Source organism: Ornithorhynchus anatinus, chromosome 17 (assembly GCF_004115215.2).
Source record: "Ornithorhynchus anatinus isolate Pmale09 chromosome 17, mOrnAna1.pri.v4, whole genome shotgun sequence".
NCBI classification, from domain to species: domain Eukaryota; kingdom Metazoa; phylum Chordata; class Mammalia; order Monotremata; family Ornithorhynchidae; genus Ornithorhynchus; species Ornithorhynchus anatinus.
Genome location: NC_041744.1, coordinates 10,329,417 through 10,347,908, shown reverse-complemented (window position 1 = coordinate 10,347,908; position 18,492 = coordinate 10,329,417). Strand labels below are relative to the sequence as shown.

Sequence of the window (18,492 nt, the reverse complement as noted above, 5' to 3'; positions counted from 1 at the left end):
GGATTTCGGTAACTACCACTTCTCCAAAGGGGGATCACTTTGATGAATTAGCATTTACAGTTGCCACAGAGCTTCATGGCTGCCTGTCTGGATGATGGATGATGCCAAAGCACAGGAATCTTTAGCCTGTTTGATTTGGCACCGGAGGAGGTAGGGGAGCAGGAGAACAGTCCGAGTTGATTTTGCAGTTTAAGTATCAGAGACCTGGAGGGTGACCTCAACCCTGACTTAAATTCCCACCTGCAAAAAGCCACCTCATTCCCACGCAGTATTCTCCTATTCATCATCCCAGCTTTCTGGCCATGCCCCTCCCTGAATTACTCAAAACCTTCAGAGGCAATTCTCTGTGATTCTTTTTTTATTGATTTACTCATCCCCTTGGGCTTATTATTTATATTACTCTCACCCTCTTAACTATTATTTCATCAGTTTATATAACCATGCTTCCATTAGATTGTAAGCCACTCAGGGGTAGGAATTCAATCCTAAGACCCCGAGTGCCTAGTTCAGTTCGCTGTGCACAGAAATTGCCCCCGAGAACACTGTCAATGATTCACCTCACATAGTCAAAACTTACGACAATCTATATGCTAAGAACCACTCGAATCTCTCAATTTACAACTGTCCATTCACTGATATACCAACTGTTAGCTTTTCAAGGTCTCTGGCATCTGTGAAGTCCTCTGAGAAATCTGTTCTCAATTCCACTGATAAGGCACAGAGACCATTCAACCTAGGAGGTGATATTCCTATGATAAGACCATCAGCAATGCTGAGATGTTGGCTGGGGTCAGGAATCTGGGTGAAATTGTCAAGGCATTGCCAATTCTCTAATTCAATCGCATTTATCCAACGCTTACTGTGTACAGAATACCGCACTTAGACTGTGAGCCCCATGTGGGACAGGGACTGTGTGCAATCCAATTTGCTTGTATCCACCCCAGTGCTTAGTATAGTGCCTAGCACATAGTACACACTTCACAAATACTATTATTATTATTATGTGCTTAGGAAGGTATAATGCAACAGAGTTGACAGACATGTTCCCTGCCCCCCATGAGCTTAAAGTCTAGAGGGGGAGACAGACATTAATATAAATAAGTAAAAATACTGATATGGGCATAAGCGTGGTGGGGCCGAGGGACAGTACTCGATCAGTAACATCCATGAGAAAGTTCCCATTTGGAATTTTGGGTGCATAGAAATGCCCTTGCTGCAAAGACGGCTTCTATAGACTCCTGACTGGACCCCATTTTGACCCTTTCCAATGACAAGACTCGAGCTGTGTCCTTAGACTGAGGTGATCTAGCCTGGCTTAGGTTGGATTGGCTCCAGAAAAGAGCCTAGTGCATGTGATGGTCTCCAAGGACTAGCAGGACTTCTAATCTCCAGAGGCCCCTGGGAATGCTGTGCATGGATGACTGCGATCCTCCCCCAACCTCAACTACAGTCCTTCATCAGGAGTTAAAAGAAATATGGAGACACGCAACCTGAACCTTGGCTGTGTTACATCTTGGCCTGGCTCAACTTGGCTTTTTGAACTCAGGATCCTCAGGCTGATTCAATCTCAAAGCTGAATCAGTTGGGTTAGTTCGAGGACAGATGACCGACTGGACCCTGCAGCTTCCTGAGTCCGAGGATGTGGTCAGGGTGGCCGTGGGGCCACAGCATAGGTCTAATCAGGGATTTGGGGCTTTTTACCACAAAGGCAGTTTTCTCAGGAGCTTCGGGGACTTCAAGTCCACCATCTGGGGCTCCACCGGGAGCAGCATGGCATAGTGGAAAGATCATGGGCCTGGAAGTCAAAAGGTTACAGGTTCTAATCATGACTCCACCACTTGTCTATGTGACTCTGGGCAAATCACTTCACTGTGCCTCAGTTCCCTCATCTGTAAAATAGGGATTAAGACTGTCAGCCCCGTGTGGAACAGGGATTATGTCCAATCTGATTTGTTTGTATCTATTTCAGTGATTAGTACAGAGCCTGAGACACAGTAAGTGCTTAACTAATAACAACAATAATAATAATGATATTTGTTAAGCACTTACTATGTGCCAAGCACTGTTCTAAGCACTGGGGCAGATACAAGGTAATCAGGTTGTCTCACAGTATTAATCTCAATTTTGCAGAAGAGGTAACTGGAGCCCAGAGAAGTTAAGTGGCTTCCAATGTCACACAGCAGACAAGTGGCGGAGCCAGGATTAGAACCCACATCCTCTGACTCCCAAACTCACGCTCTTCAATAATAATAATAATAATAGTACCACTCAAAACTGAAGATACAGCCATTCTGATTTGGCCCAGATCTACTTCTAGCCCAGGCAACAGATTCTGTATCTGTGAAGGCTCTAAACTACTCTGTGCTTAGTAGACGGGAAGGCACGGCACAGACATCACTCAAGCACAGGGTTTGCTTCTGAACTACTGGTTTTGTTGAAAGACAGATTTGTGATCGTATCTGTTTTTTTAAGGGTGGGAGCCTACTTGAGGAAGGGTGAGCTCCCCACATTAGCCATTCTTTCATCCTTCCGCTTAGTCTCCTACCCTCCTCTCCAAAAGAGGTACCACTTTCCAAAATGCCATGAGTAAACAAACATCAAAGACAGAAATGGAAAAAAACAAAAAAAGCCACATTTGCACATCTGTCTTTTGCAGGTAAAGGGTCTTTGTGGGTGGAGCGGTCCTTTAAGTGAACATCAAATCAATCAATTGTATTTATTGAGCGCTTACTATGTGCTTTAACACTGTACTATACCACTTGGGAGAGTAAAATACAACAGATTTAGCAGACATGTTCCCTGCCCATAATGAGCTAGGTAGCCACCTTGGAGAAATGCTCAGGGAAGCAACCCTGTTACTTCCAAGACACTCTTCTCATTACCATCTTTAAAATGGAGTTTACAAGGTATGCTTGCTTAATTTCCTAAATCAAAGAATTATCTGTACACTCTAGGGGAATGAATGAATAAGATCCAGAGTAAAAACGGATTGCTGACTTTGGAAGAGCAAGATAGATCCAAATCCCTGGAGGAAGCAAGAATCGATAAAAACTCTTTACAATGAGTGCTGGTTCTTTGGCAGCTTCGCTGAGCTATCAGGGTCTCGTCCTAACCTTGGGTAGATGAGATGCTATTAGAATTGGAAAAATAGACCGGAAGCAAGAATGTTGTAAAATTAAACTAGAAGTGACAGAAGACACCCCAACAGGAGCTGCTAAAAATACTGATTATTACCTGGGAGAATCGGATTTGGTCAGTCAGTCAATCGTATTTACTGAGCGCCTACTGTGTGCAGAGCATTGTACTAAGCGCTTGGGAGAGTACACTGTAACAGACACATTCCCTGCCCATAAGGAGTTTACAGTCTAGAGGGGGAGGCAGACATTAATATAAATAAATTACAAATATGTACATAAGTACTGTGGGGCTGGGAGGGGGGCTAAATAAAGACAGCAAGTCAGGACGATGCAGAAGGGAGTGGGAGAAGAGGAAAAGAAGGCTTACTCAAGGAAGGCCTCTTGGAGGAGAAGGGCCCTCAATAAGGCTTTGAAGGTGGGGGAGAGTAATTGTCTGTTGGATATGAGGAGGGAGGATGTTCCAGGCCAAAGGCTTGACGTGTTATGTGGGCCTGACTTGCAAGTCACAAAAGAATTGAGTGATTGAAGTACAGCACTTCATAATTAAACTCCTGACACTACCTTTGATCTCTCGATGCTTGTTGGATGAAAACATCGTGTCTCTTTACTGATTACTCCACTAGCTCATTTTCTGAACTGCGCAGTTCGGTGCTTGTTAAATTAGCCAATCATTTGCACACATCAAATGGACTCTTAAAATGTAAAGGTGTCTGGGCAAAATATTAAGGAGAATTTTGATCATGAATACCAATGACTACAAAAAAGGGCTTTGCAGGTATTTTGTTTTCAATAGTCATAGCACATTTTCGATACTTGCTCTGGACAGAACGCGACTGCGGATTAAGGGGACATTCTTCCACGAATGCAAGTCTGTTAAGGAACCTGACGACATCTGAAGAAACAGTTTTGTATATGAATGTGGTGTAAGCCAGGACATAAATACTACAGTGTAATCCCTCACACAAGAGTTTTTTAAGAACATAACATTCCCACTTAGAACTGACTGAGTGAATGCAAAGATTTCAAACTCACCCAACCCTTATTGTTTGGGCTGGACACTATGAGAAATGAAACTTCTTCTCAGATGCAGGCTGTCGTAGCTAAGTGCCTTTTCTCTAGCTACCTCACCAGAGTTTCTCCACCTGGGGTAATGGCAGATTTGGTCAGGACCCTTCTAACACTGAAAATTTCCTCAGTAGCTGATCTACGCTTGGAAATCCAAAGCCCAACATGCCCTATGCAGAGTGACAAAGGGCATCACTCAATGAAAACATTAAGGAGGAACACAAATCAAGCTCGAAGCCAACGGAGCATTCCAAATGACTTGTTATAATCCAATATCCTAGAGTGTGCCTTCTTACATTAGTGGTGGGTCGGATACAAAAATGGAATTTTTGAGGTCCCCGGATAAGAAGATCCACACCCGTATTTAGAGAGACACTATACCGACTGACCTGGGGAATGCTGGGAAGTTGCAAGTGAGGTCATGGAATTAGAAAGGTTAAGATTAGCAGTAATGCTCAGCTGGCTCTGCACTGCTGGAGGATAAGGAGAGGTGGGGGTCAGTAAGGACTCCTCACTGGCTTCTTCATCAATTCCAGGCAAATACGTGTCAATCAAGGCATCGAGAAATTTCACAATCAGCTCAGCATAGTCTGGAATTTGGGTTTGCTGTAAGAGAAGATGCAAGTCAATTGTGGCGCATTCCTTTTCGCAATGATTCTCTCTGCTGTCATTAAGACGCACTCATTTTTTCCTATGAGATAAATGTACTATTTCCTTGCGGTTACTTTTTTTGCACTCAAGTAGCCGCAAAGGGTTCCCTTTCATAGACAATAGCCAGCCTACATTTAATGTCTTCAGATAAATTTGCATATCCTAAAATTCACCTCTTCTGCCTTTTGCTACTCCTGGGAAAGACCTGAACTGATAAAAGTTGAATCAGGATCACTGGATGCACAATCAGGAAGAAAGACTCATGGCTGATTATGCCAAATGCAGAAAAATCAGACAATTTCCCTCCTTCCTACCCGACTCCTGTTGATCATCAGTGTAGTAAAGCTCTAGCCCCATAAGTAATTAATTATGGCATTTGTTAGCACTTACTATGTGACAAGCACTGTACTAAATGCTGGGGTAGATATAAGTTGACTGGATCAGTCCCTGTCCCACATGGGGCTCACGGTCTAAGTAGGAGGGAGAACAGGGATTGAATCTTCATTATTCCAGCTGTTTTACTGATTCCTACACACTATTTCCTTCACTTCCTTGCAGAGAATCAGAGTGGAAGAGAAGAGACCTCTGCCCCTTCCACTTGCACTTTCACGCCATCTCCTTCCCTAGCCAACAAAGTGGAGAATTTGGCCTACGTGAGTCACCAATTAAGCTGCTGGAGGGAGGGAGGCAGGGAGAGGAAGGGGTTGGGGAAGGAATTTATCCTCCCTTCAGCGATTGGACATAACATCGCGCGAGGCTTAGGCATCCTTGACTTTGTCAGCTATTCGAGCATGATGTATCTAAAACATGCAGAGAAGCAGCGTGGTTTGGCGGAAAGTACATGGGCTTCGGAGTCAGAGGTCATGAGTTCTAATCCTGGCTCCGCTGCTTATCAGCTGTGTGACTTTGGGCAAGTCACTTTACTTCTCTGTGTCTCAGTTACCTCATCTGTAAAATGGCGATTAAGAGCATGAGCTCTTCGTGGTACGTGATTACCTTGTATCTACCCGAGCGCTTTGAACAGTGCTTGGTGGATAATAAGTGCTTAACAAATACCATCATTATTATTATGCACTGTGGCTGTTCAGAATCTAGATTAGACCTGTACTGGATACTGACTGCTTACATTTTAGGGTAGCTTTTCAGTTCATTATCCCAGAACCTGTAATCCCTACAGGTTATAAGACACGAATGAATAGATTTAAGCAATACCATCAGCTCAAAGCCTGATTCCCAAAGTCTAGGGAGGATGGAAAGTAAAATGTTCCTGAGGCAGTCCTTAAACAGCTCTTCTGCTTCTTTCTAATGTTGAGAAACTGAAAGAAGGTACATCCATTCTTGGTTAAGGACAGGAAAACCACTATGAGCAGAAAAGTTCCTTCTGAATGTTCTCCGCTATACCTAAGCATAGTGTTTTGTACCTCAGAGGCTCAATAAATACTTTTGTCATCAGTACTATTTACAGAAATATTTTGAGGAGGCTGTAAGAGAGTGGAACACATATTCTTACCTTAGAAAATGGTCCCGCAAACCTCCACAAGCCATTAAAACCAAAACCTACAATAATAAATCAAATATCATCAACTTTTGCACTTAATACTGCCTTTCAAAAAACACCTCCCTGCCCACAAAACCCAAGAAACCCCAAATAAGTTACAAGATTTGCCTCATTGTCTAAACACTGAAAACAATTGTTCAACATGATGTCAGATGGATGAAGCGGTCTGAAAACCGTCAATGGGGAGAGGTTTTATAATTCAAATACACTCAGTTCTTCCCTCATATACTCTTTCACTGTGCGTTTTGGAAAGAATGAGGTTATCCAAAGGGTAAGCCTCTCTGGATAGAATGAGATGTGAAGAAACAGTTGTGGACAAGCACTCATTACTGGTCAAGCCATGTGGACTAGAACGCGAGGGGGTTTGACAAAAATGTCCCTACATTTTTAGTACAGTGCTCTGCACATAGTAAGCACTCAATAAGTACTATTGAATGAATAAATGAAAGAATGTAAACCCTGTATTACAGAAACGAGTGTTGTCATCATTTTTAATTTAGCAGAACAGCAGGTCGAAATATAATGTTTGGGAAATTCTAATCGAAGAGGTGGGTACATTTAAGCATTTTCATATGGAGACTATTTCCAGCAGGTCTCAACACCCTCCCTCCCAAAGATAGTTACTTTGTAGATAAGAGGTTTGGTACTGTGGTGGCGACTCTTCATGGTAGACCACGCTCTGCACGATCCCATGAATTGGATTCAGTAGATTTGGATCTTGGCATAGCGACAGAAGGGTATTAATCTTGGAGTCCAACAGATTGTGCCTACATGAAACAAGAGGGTCTTTATTTTTCGTCAGGTGACAGGAAAAGGGAGAATAAAGGACACCCTTTCTTATCCCAGTGGGACCCTAGATTAAAATTTATTAGAAATATCTGAACTCTCAAATGAAATTAGCCATGTAGAATATCCTGGCACTGGGGAGAGGGAGGTCAGGCTACAAAGAAAACGGGCTTTACACAAAATATTCACTTTACATCACAGTGAGTTCTTCCAGTCAACCAGCACCCAAACATGATCATTCTAACTTCTAAGGGACTGAACCTGGATTACTCTGCTCATACTCTCGCCTAAACAATCAGAGCGGCTACCTTAGCACAACCACGTGAAACACATATTCCCCAAATACTTTCATCCTCGCTCTGGATGTAAATGAGTTGCGGGTATAAAATGATCCCATGCACTCCGCAATATGCCTCCTCGCTTCCCACCTGCTCACTTGTGGCACCTTCTGCCCCAGCGGAAACCCCCCAGGTAGGGAGAGGGGGAGTGTGCGAGGGGAACCACGGAAACCACTAGCATTATAATCAACCCCTTTGCACAGGTTCTTGGTGCCTCGGTCTTTTGTGTTGGGCTTGTCTTTCATTCAAGAGGGGAAAATCTATCATCCTAATAATAATAATAATAATAATAATAATAATAATAATAATGTTGGTATTTGTTAAGCGCTTACTATGTGCAGAGCACTGTTCTAAGCGCTGGGGTAGACACAGGGGAATCAGGTTGTCCCACGTGGGGCTCACAGTCTTAATCCCCATTTTACAGATGAGGGAACTGAGGCACAGAGAAGTTAAGTGACTTGCTCACAGTCACACAGCCGACAAGTGGCAGATCTGGGATTCGAACTCATGAGCCCTGACTCCAAAGCCCGTGCTCTTTCCACTGCGCCACGCTGCACATACATATACCCAAATACATTCATATACACACATATAGTAACACACATATAAACACACACACACACATACCCACATACAGGTGTATACTCATACGCGTAGGCACACACATACATACAGATGCATATTATAGTTGTCGTTCACATTCAGAGAAGACAGCACTGACAGTGGAGTTCACTTACGAGTGCATGTGTGGTTGAAAAGGCCCAGCCAAATGGAGCACATAAAAAAGTTACTCCTTGCTGTGTTGCTCTTAATGTTTGTAATGCCTGGCTCTGTTGTCTCTTTCGCCTGCTCGGCTCGCTTTCCAGAGGAAACCTTTGCTCCAAGAGAGCTACTCCCTTCTTTAGCGGCAGGCTGCCAGCCAGCTCTATCCTCAGGATTTGACTTCCGATTTTCAGCTGGGAAGCAGCAATGTGGGAATAGAGGTGGGGTTGCTCTTCCTACTCTACATTTGGGGAAATTGGGACTCAGACGCTCAACAGCGCAACCAAGGCCACAGTGATGCTCTGATGGAAATGCCTGACGTTTTGCAGTTGGGCTCCACAATGACGAGTCAAGGTGTGGCCAGTGATTAAGTATGCTCATTTGATCATATCGTTAAAGATCAGAAACGCTAAACGCCATCCCATCCCCACTTCTTGGGGCTCCTAAATATTGCCCAATGATAGTTTTACCAAGCCTCTGTAAAGCATCTGACTGAAGGGAAGTGAAAAACAAGGATCTTAACTACTTACACAACTGGAAAAACTTTAGGGAAGACAACACTGGCCTCGGCTAAATATTCATAAAGGATCCGTTGATCAAACTCGTCTGTAGTGTATTTTACCAGTGTAGCCTGCCCGAGAGAGGAGGAAAATCAGATATTAACATTCACATCTACCACTGACGCTGTGATCTGTCCTTAAATGCTCCTCTGAGGAAGGAGCTTCTTTAGTTTGCTATGTCTGCAAAAAAAATCCTATAATGCTAATGATAGCTACAAGTTTTCTTAGTCTTTGAGCAAGCCACTTATTTCAAAAGAGAAGTAACAATATTAAAATGAATAAACATGGATCCATGTCAACTTATTTTCAAACAGAGAGATAAGCACTGATGTCAGCCTTAGATTAAATCTGGAAGCTTTTCCCAGGACGAGAAATTATTTCGTATCTGGCCTGGTGAGAGGGGAAGTAGGGGTTGATTATCTTTGAATATTTTTTTTTTAAACCATAAAAGGCTTGCAATATGCGAGGGCCGCAAAACAGTAGACACACACAAACCTTGCAAGTATTTTCTTACCAGGACAGTAAGCAGCAGGGCTTGGATTTTGGGATCGGTTAGAACTTCTTCATCAAGAAGTACATTTGATTCAGACACAGAAACTTTGCGCAGGTGTGGGTGCTGTTGAGGTGAGGAGATTCTCTGGGTTTCTGCACAGAAGAGAGTGATGGCCACAGTCAAATATACAATATGCAAGTTTGAAATTTCCTAATTCTTCCTCTTACTCGATCAAATCTGAACTACCTCATGATACACCTTTTCTGACAACAATCACATTTCAGCACCTTGAAATGATAATTTTTACCTTTTAAAATATTTATTGATCATTTACTAGGTGCCAACACACTGTGTTAAGCACTGAGGAAGAGACAAAATTATCCAATTGGACACAGTCCCCCTCCCACAGAGGGCTCGCAATCAAAGACATAAGAAGAGCATGTATCTTATCCCCATTTTCATATGAGGAGACTGAGAGGTTAAGTGACTTCCCCTAGGTCATTCTGCAGGTTAGTGGCAGGACAGGGACCAGAACCCAGGTACCTTGACTCCAAATTTCAGGCATATTACACTACACTAAGCTGCTCTCCCAGATGCCAACCCCCTGCCAATAATGCCTGATGAATCTGCATGCTACGAACAGTATTTTGGCTTTTTTATATCAGCAGTGGAAAGCTGCTGATTCTAGAGATGACAAATTTTTACATAAGTAGCTCAATGCCCCCTCCTGGAAAGATGCTAAAAAGCAAATGGAAGGCAGTAACAATTCTATATATGTCATTTAATGAGAAAAGGGGCAGTCATTTCTCACCCATTTCATAGTCATTCTCGGCCACTCTCCTCATTTTGGGAGGGGTGGTGATCCCAGATTCCATTTCTTGCCTTTTAGGAGCCTTTGTGTCTGATATCAAGTGGTCAAAGCTTTTCCTGGTTCCTAAAAACAAAACAACATATCCCAAAATTACAGAACACCTTAAGCCCAAGGTCTAAATATAAAAAGAGGTCTGGGGCAAAGTTGATTTTGACTGGTCCATATTTGAGGGCCTGGCACAATTCTGTCTGGGCCAGATGGTCCACCATTGTGGGTGCTCACTGATCTTTGCTTTATTTCAATGACAAAAGGATTCCGTGTGGATTCTTATTTCAGTGGAGGTCTAAGTGGGCCTCAGATTTTTCACTCCAGAATGTGATTGGTTACACAATCCATTACACATTTCATCACCTTAGAGTTATTATTTATTTTTAAACTAAAAAATTAGTAAGGTAGCCCTCCACTGAAGGAACACAAAAGACATAAGAACATCAGTACTGTTAAAGCAAAAATTGGCTGTCAGAAAAAACACGAGAGGGAAGCCCTACTTGTGGCCCTCATTTTGAAAATTTTACAGGGAAAGTGAGAGCCTCCCTCAGGTTTTGGGAAATTTTTAACCTGACTTAAGGCCTAAAGATTTGGTTATTCATTTTTCTGTCTTTCTGAGTCCAAAAGAGAGACCTTGTAAGTGCAGTTAGAAAAGGTAAAATGAGAAGTTTATATTTGGCCATCCCAAACTTTCAAAGAAAGCGCAACTCAAACTCTAGTTTTCTCTCATTCAGAAAAGGAATGGGGTTTTAGGCAGTAAATGACAAGGGCTTATCGAGCTGGTTAAGAGAGGAGCTCAGAGGAAATGAGCTTTGTGCCACTGCCTGGAACATATGACTTCTTTGTGGAGCTTCTGCAGTGATATTAATGCCATTAATGCTTCTTAAGGACACTGCTGCTCTTAGGTCTTGGGTTTCCTGCTAACACTCTGATACTTGAGCAGAGGCATGGGTGTAGAGGGGAGAGGCAGCAGGGACATAGGTGGGTGGCAGGGATCTGGGCACAACTAGGTAGATGTGCGTGTGCGTGCATGTGTACACTTACATGTTGGGCTGAGGAAGGGGAAAAAAGGACTGTTTACCCTAACACGTTCACTAAGTACTCAATACTGTGGTTGCTCAATAAATACTTGTTGACTGACTGATCTGTAAATATCTTTACATGCACACACACGAACGCACGCGTGTTGTCCCTCGCCAACTACACGGGCTAAGTTCCTAAAAATATCCACAGTACTAAACTTGTATGGCCAAAAGCTTAGAGGATGATGAGATATAGGAACCCCTATATCTGGAAGCCAGATATGGAATCAATGTGGCCATTTGATGATCATGGTATAAAAAAGGATACTCCCGAGAAAGCTGAGGCACTCAATGACTTCTTTAGTGCAGTTTTTCCTAAAGAGGATAATACAGAAGATCCCATCCATGATGGCAGGGAAACTATATTCATTTGCTCTTAAGCTTCTTGGGGGTTACCACAAACTGAAAAATTCGATGTACACAAATCATTAGGGCAGAATGGATTCAAAAAGAATGGAGACCAAAAAGATTAGGTCTTCACTCTGGAAGGCTGAAGGATGAGACAGGATGGCATGATGAATAATCAATGAGGTGAACCCAGAATTAATGTCTGCCCCATCCCACGCCACCACAAAACCCAAGAAAGGAACTTCTCGCTACGGTGAAGGGGAAGCAAATGGGATTCACTGCCACCGAAAGCTGGGTAAGCCAAAAACATCAAGGGATTCAAGTGATTTGGATACATTCATAAATGAGCAATCCAATAGAGGTTACTAAAGGAAAATTAAGACTATTGCAGGAGAGTTGGAGAGGCTGCTATGTTTCTAAATATTAGGGTGGCTGTTTCAAGGGCAAATGTAAGGGTTCCTCCAAGTGTTCTATTGGCACTGCTGAGGGAGAAGATGAGGAAATTAATTAAGGAAAGCATCTAACTCCCTGTTCTAGGCTTAGCATAGTCATTCAATTAATAGTATTACTGAGTGCCTATTGCAAGCAGAGCACTGTACTAAGCACTTGAGAGAGTTTAATCGAGTGAGAAGACACACTCCCTGCCTCCCAAGATCTCGCTGTCCAGATAGGAAGCTCATCTAAATGACTTCTTCACAGATGCTGCCAAACTAAATATTTCAAAAACCTCCTTTTCCTCATCAACCACTTTTCCCTCCCACAAAAGCCCCAAATTTTATTCCCAAAGAGCCAAGTAATTCCTTATCCCAGTCCGACAGAAATGTTTTAACCTGCGAGGGTGTAAAAACAAAAAACACAAAAAACACAGTCCTAACAGCACATGCAAACTAACCAAGTACATGCAGACTAACCAAGCAGCTTCTTAGTGTTGGCCTGGGAAGGCTGTCCCATATCCAAACTCATGGACTTCCGGGTTCGGGGGCTGGTCTGACCAACAGTCGGGTAGCTGGCGGCGAGATGTCTCTCGGAGCCCTTTGGGGAGGACCATGGTTGATTTTCCTTTAGTGTCCTGAAAGTGTCAAACAGTGAAAGCTTCAATTCAACCATAGAAATAGCCTTTTTTTTTCATGAAATTTTCAATTATCAACATGAATCAGCCAACTGATTTTTTAAAAGGGCACCGTGTTCTTACAAGGGCCTCAGAGGACAAGCCGAAGTAGCACTAATTAAAAGAGTTCCAGCAACTGACTGCAAGAGTCAACAAAACATCAAAATAGAAGGTTCTTGCCACCCAGCTAAATTAAGTTGGTTTAAGGAACCACGCCTTACCTTGAGCCTTGGAGGTCAAGAAAATAAACCTAGGTTGACACACTTGGGGAGTGAAGAAGGCATTTTATCTTATCCTTACTCTTACCAGAAGTAGGTATGACATAAAAGTAATGTGAAAACAAACCTAAGTTAATTACGGTATTTTAACTCTTGTGAAATACTTGGCATTGTAATTAAACAGATCATTAAAACTTGGTCTTAGTGATACGTGAAGCAGGGCCCTGGGATAGAGTAAAGATAGCCCTCAAAGGAAAAGGATCAAGGAGCCCAGGTGATGAGGCAAAAGACAAGTACAGAGAGAGACCGGTCTTACGAGAGTACAGAAGAAAAAGTTATAAATCTCATTCCAAAAGCAGGACTATGATATTCACATAGTCTCTTTAGTGGCTTAACCCACTAGAGGGAGATGGGTTTGGGGCAGGCCTGGAAGGAGGGAATGTTTCCTAACAAATATTAAAAGCCATATACAAATTATCTGCCTAGACAGAGAAGGGTATTTATCTTTGTTAACACCGTACTCTGTTGCTTGGCTCTCTATATCACCTAGAGGTCCTTAAAGAACCGCACTGCTTAAAATTCACTTGCCTACAGCTGGGATCGTTGTGATGGATGGGATATGTATCCATAGGAACATTTTCCATAGAGACATCTGTCAGCAGCAGTGATTTCCTATGTTTTAGGCTACAGCGACTTCGCACTTCCTCAGACACTGTAAGCAAAGCTGAAAAAACAAAGAGAAGTTTCAGTGTACGAACAAAAGCTCAGCCCAGTGTAAAGCAAAGAGATATAATCTTTCTCCGCCCCTGTTTTCCAAGAATGGTCACACCCTGGCACATATGCCCTGGCTGGTGTTGCCTTCTTCATTAAAGAAAGTCCTTGGCAGACCTTTGAGGTTTTCTCATCTTCAAATAATTGAACTCAAAGCCCAGCCCAGATTATTCCTACCACTGGTTCACTCTGCTTAGTTGGTCAAGCACTTGGATGAACTCAAGGCCCGAAGACTATCTATGCCCACTTTGGTTTCACTGGAAATTTCCACAACAATTTCTGTTTAGATGTTTTGAGTTTTTACCTGCTAAGTAAGCCACACTCTGGGTATTCACCTCAAATTTGTCACAGTTCCTATGTTTGTTAACCAGAGCTAGTAGTGTGTGTAAGATCCTTACTGTTCTTGCAACAATGATAGGAGAAGGATGCCTGTATCCTAAAAAACAAGATGGCAAATGAGTTAAAATGCTGCTGGAGAACAGCAATCATTACTGGCATTTGATTTTTTTTTTGAGCTTTAAGATATTACAAATACAAATGAAACCTGTTGACCTTTCAGAACATGAAAGCACTCTGTGGGAGTAAAATCCCCAAAAAAATCTTCTTTCCTCCAGAGGACTGTATAACATAACTTCTCTGGGCACTTTTCTATCACCATCTTAGAAGAGAGGCCATCAATTTTTCCACACAAGTTATTGACACAAAAGTGCTTTAATAACCCAAGAGGAAGTTCAAAATAAGCTCCATGACTCGTTCAAAATGAAACTGCTAAAAATGGAGTACAATTTGAACCCCATCTTGTGCAGCACTGAATTTGCTGGTGGAGAAGGAAGAGGAGAAGAAAAGTGTGGCTTCCAGTGTCCCTCCACCCCTTTTCTTTGAGGGGGGAGGAGGTTGAAATTTATTTTGCGGGATTTTCCTTGAAATGGTGGTTCTGTACCTAGACTGCTCACTGCAGGCAGGGAATGTGTCTGTTTATTGCTGCATTGTACTCTCCCAAATGCTTAGTACAGTGCTTTGAATGAATTTTGATACTTAATATGTACAGGCTAGATATTTCATGCTAAACAACATTTATTTAGATGCTCAATAAATACAACTGAATGAATGCGAAAAATCTTAGTGAGGCAGTTTCACTTTACCAGAAAGAATGCCTCATCGGGAGCAGCATGGCTTAGTGGAAAGAACACGAGCTTGGGAGTCAGAGGTTGTGGGTTCTAATCCCAGCTACGCCACTTATCAGCTGAGTGACTTTGGGGAAGTCACTTCACTTCTCTGTGCCTCAGTTACCTCATCTGTAAAATGGGGATTAAGAAGACCTTGTATCTACGCCAGCTCTTAAAACAGTGCTCAGCACATACTAAGTGCTTAACAAATATCATCATTATTAATTATTACTGGGTCCCCAAATATGCTGCCCCAAACCAGATCACACAGGCAAGGATCTGGCTGAGAACAATCTGTACATTACTACTGATATTAATTCTAATATTATTAAGTGCTCAGTAGAGCACGGGACTGGGAGCCAGAAGACCTGGGCTCTAGGCCTGGCTCTGCCACTTGCTTTTGTGTGACTGTGGGCAAGTCACTTCACTTCTCCATGCCTCAACTTCTGTTTAGATGTTTTGAGTTTTTACCTGCTAAGTAAGCCACACTCTGGGTATTCACCTCAAATTTGTCACAGTTCCTATGTTTGTTAACCAGAGATGGTAGTGTGTGTAAGATCACTCAACTTCCTCAACTGCAAAATGGGGATTCAGTACCTGTTCTCCCTCCCATTCCATGTCGAACAGGGGCTGTATTTGGCCCGATTAACCTGTATCTATCCCAGCTCTTAGAACAGTGCTTGACACGTACTAAGCACTTAAACACCATTAAAAAAGCCCACAGCATTTAGTATCTGTATTTAGATATAAAATACACATCTGCAATTTTTTTTAATATTAATGTCTGCCTTCCCCTCTAGACTGTAAGCTTATTGTGGGCAGGAAAATGTGCCTATTTGTTATACTGTACTCTCCCAAGCACTTAGTACAGTACTTTGCAGACAGTAAGCACCCAATAAGTACAACAGTGAAATACTATTGAATGAATTATAATGCTTAATATGTACAGGCTATTTCATGCTAACTAACATTTATTTAGATGCTCAATAAATACAATAAATAAATAAATACTGTTTGGCATATATACCTGATGAACCATATTTCTTTCTTCAGAAAGAGGTTACATTTGGGGGTATGCTAATGAAGGCATAGCAAAAAATATTACACACTGAATTACACATTTCCTAAGTAACACGGTCTTAATTTAGGACCAGACAGATAAAGGCATATCAATTTGCCTACAGTTTGGTTATTTTTTAAATCCCACCTGCTTCTCTTGGCAATAATCTTAACATAATATTCCTACCTTTTAAAAGGTGTCCTACTAGTGCAAAATTAAAATTAGAGTTAAAATTGAGTCCAACAAAATGATCCATTTGTTTGCAGTGCCATTCAAGCGGATTTCGGATTTCCATGAAGACTTCTTCTGGACTCTGTTGAAAAGAGTTGTTGGCAAAGGGTGGTATTCAGGTTAGGTTTCTCTTGCAGTTACAGATAAAGTTTTACAGGGGTCTAGACCCACAAAGGCAAGTTGACTAAATAATCATTTTCAGGAAAGGCCTGAATTCTGCCACTATCTGTGCTGTAGATATCCTGAAGTGATTCTCAATCACTGAAAAGTGGATAGAGCATGGGTCTGGAAGTCAGAAGGACCTGAGTTCAAAACTAGCTCCGCCACTTGTCTGCTGTGTGACCTTTGGCAAGTCACTTGACTTCTTTGTACCTCAGTTCCTCATCTGTAAAACAAGGATTGAGACTGTGAGCCCATATGAGTCATGGACTTGCCCAACTTGACTTGCTTGTATCAGCGTGGTTCAGTGGAAAGAGCCCGGGCTTGGGAGTCAGAGGTCATGGGTTTGAATCCCGGCTCTGCCACTTGTCAGCTGTGTGACTGTGGGCAAGTCACTTAACTTCTCTGTGCCTCAGTTATCTCATCTGTACAATGGGAATTAAGACTGTGAGCCTCACATGGGACAACCTGATTATCCTGTATCTACTGCAGCGATTAGAACAGTGCTCTGCACACAGTAAGCGCTTAACAAATACCAATATTATTATTACCCCAGCACTTAACAATGCCCGGCACAAAATGAGTGCCTAAGAAATACCACTTAAAAAAAACAACAAAAGAAACGATTGGTTTTGTTATCAAGTCCCACGAAACCTTCCCCAGGGTATTTGCAGAATGGCTGCATAAAGCTAGAGAAAATCATTTGCAGGTGTGGGGCAAACTTCTGTAAAGGGGAGTTTTAAGGAGACACACAGAAAGTGATGCATGACAAATGACAGTTTCAGAAAGCACAATAAGCCATCAATTCTTCAAGCTTGTTTTTTTCTTCATTGAGAAACTGAATTCTCATTTGCATGCACCTGAATCGAGGTGTTTCAGTCAGGGAAGAGAATCCCAACCGGTTCCTTAATAAAAACTAAACAAAATAAAACTCTTGGGAATTCCATGTACAAATGAACTCACAATAATAACACTGGGTCACACTGGAAAGGATACATACCTTGTCATTGAATACCCGGAGACTATCTAACGTGTGCAGGTTCTGCTCAAGAAGTGCTGTCCCAGCTGAATACAAGTTAACTTCATCCAGCTGCAACACAGCCATAGCCACCCAAAAGAGGGCTTTGTGCATAGGAGAATCCTATTAGGGAAGAAATGGCTCGGAACGTTAATTGCTAATAATATCCGAATTACATGGTCATTCAAAACACGTTCGAGGTCAAACAAAGCAACCCCCGCCCCCCTGAGCCCATTCCTCCACTACATTCTATTTATTTTCTATGGGGATTGTGTGCTTAGGAAAAAATGTCTCTTCTCTAACCCAGGCAAACAAAGCCAGGACAGACTGGGTCTTTGTGATCTCTCTCCATTACAGCAGCCTCATTTTATCCCTTCAAAATATCAATCTTGCTTGGTGGCTTTACTAGAGATCCTCATCTGATGCTCAGGACAAGAAATTAGACACTCAGGGCCGCTGCTGGATGGGCAGGCGAGTACTTGAGAGCAGTGGGGTGTAGTGGTGGTAAGATTCCCTGGAGATCAGAAATTCCTCTATTCTCCCCTGCCGGGATTCTCCTAACTGGTTCCAGGCAATAGTTAGCTTGCAAGCAGAGAGTCAATCGGACTGGAATCACAGCAACCCACATGTGCCCAGCCCACTGGGTGTCCTGCCGAGGCATTAAGTGCACTTATTCCTCATGAAATAGGCATACATGAAGGCCCTGCACCCTACCAAAGGAGAATGACTCAGGAGGATAGGAACTTTTAATAATGATGTGAGTTCTCCAATCCCACCTTGAAGGTTGCCTTCCATACTATTTCAAAGAAAATTAACCTTGTAGCATGAGATCTTTTAAAGGGAGAAGGAAGACCTCAATGACTAGTACTTTAATAGCTCTCTGTCCTAGTCATTTTAAAAGATTTACTTACCTTGGATAACTGCATTTGGGCATTCATTTTCTAATGATTACCTTATTCAAAAGTGGCTGTAATTTGGTCAGTGCTATTACTGTGGCTTCTATCAGAACTTGACTGTTGTAATTATCAGGTCCCTTTAGACAGCTCTCAAGTCCCTATTTTAGAAAAACAGAGTGAATTATTTGTATCCACTTTCATTAAGTTCTACACCATATATAAATAT

General features: G+C 42.3%; 1 protein-coding gene across 5 annotated transcripts in view; it reads right to left on the bottom strand.

Moving 5' to 3' along the window:
- Positions 1–18,492, bottom strand: part of NF1 (neurofibromin 1) — a 184,711-nt gene that overhangs the window by 12,681 nt on the left and 153,538 nt on the right. For all 5 annotated transcript variants that reach the window (XM_039914576.1, XM_039914575.1, XM_039914574.1 and 2 more), the window contains 12 exons: positions 18,323–18,424; positions 17,353–17,493; positions 16,149–16,275; positions 14,041–14,172; positions 13,554–13,689; positions 12,551–12,708; positions 10,162–10,284; positions 9,372–9,502; positions 8,828–8,928; positions 7,036–7,178; positions 6,364–6,410; positions 4,592–4,808 (listed from right to left, as the gene is read on the bottom strand). In XM_039914576.1, coding sequence (XP_039770510.1) covers positions 4,592–4,808; positions 6,364–6,410; positions 7,036–7,178; positions 8,828–8,928; positions 9,372–9,502; positions 10,162–10,284; positions 12,551–12,708; positions 13,554–13,689; positions 14,041–14,172; positions 16,149–16,275; positions 17,353–17,493; positions 18,323–18,424 — 1,558 coding nt within the window. The remainder of the gene's footprint in view (positions 1–4,591; positions 4,809–6,363; positions 6,411–7,035; positions 7,179–8,827; positions 8,929–9,371; positions 9,503–10,161; positions 10,285–12,550; positions 12,709–13,553; positions 13,690–14,040; positions 14,173–16,148; positions 16,276–17,352; positions 17,494–18,322; positions 18,425–18,492) is intronic.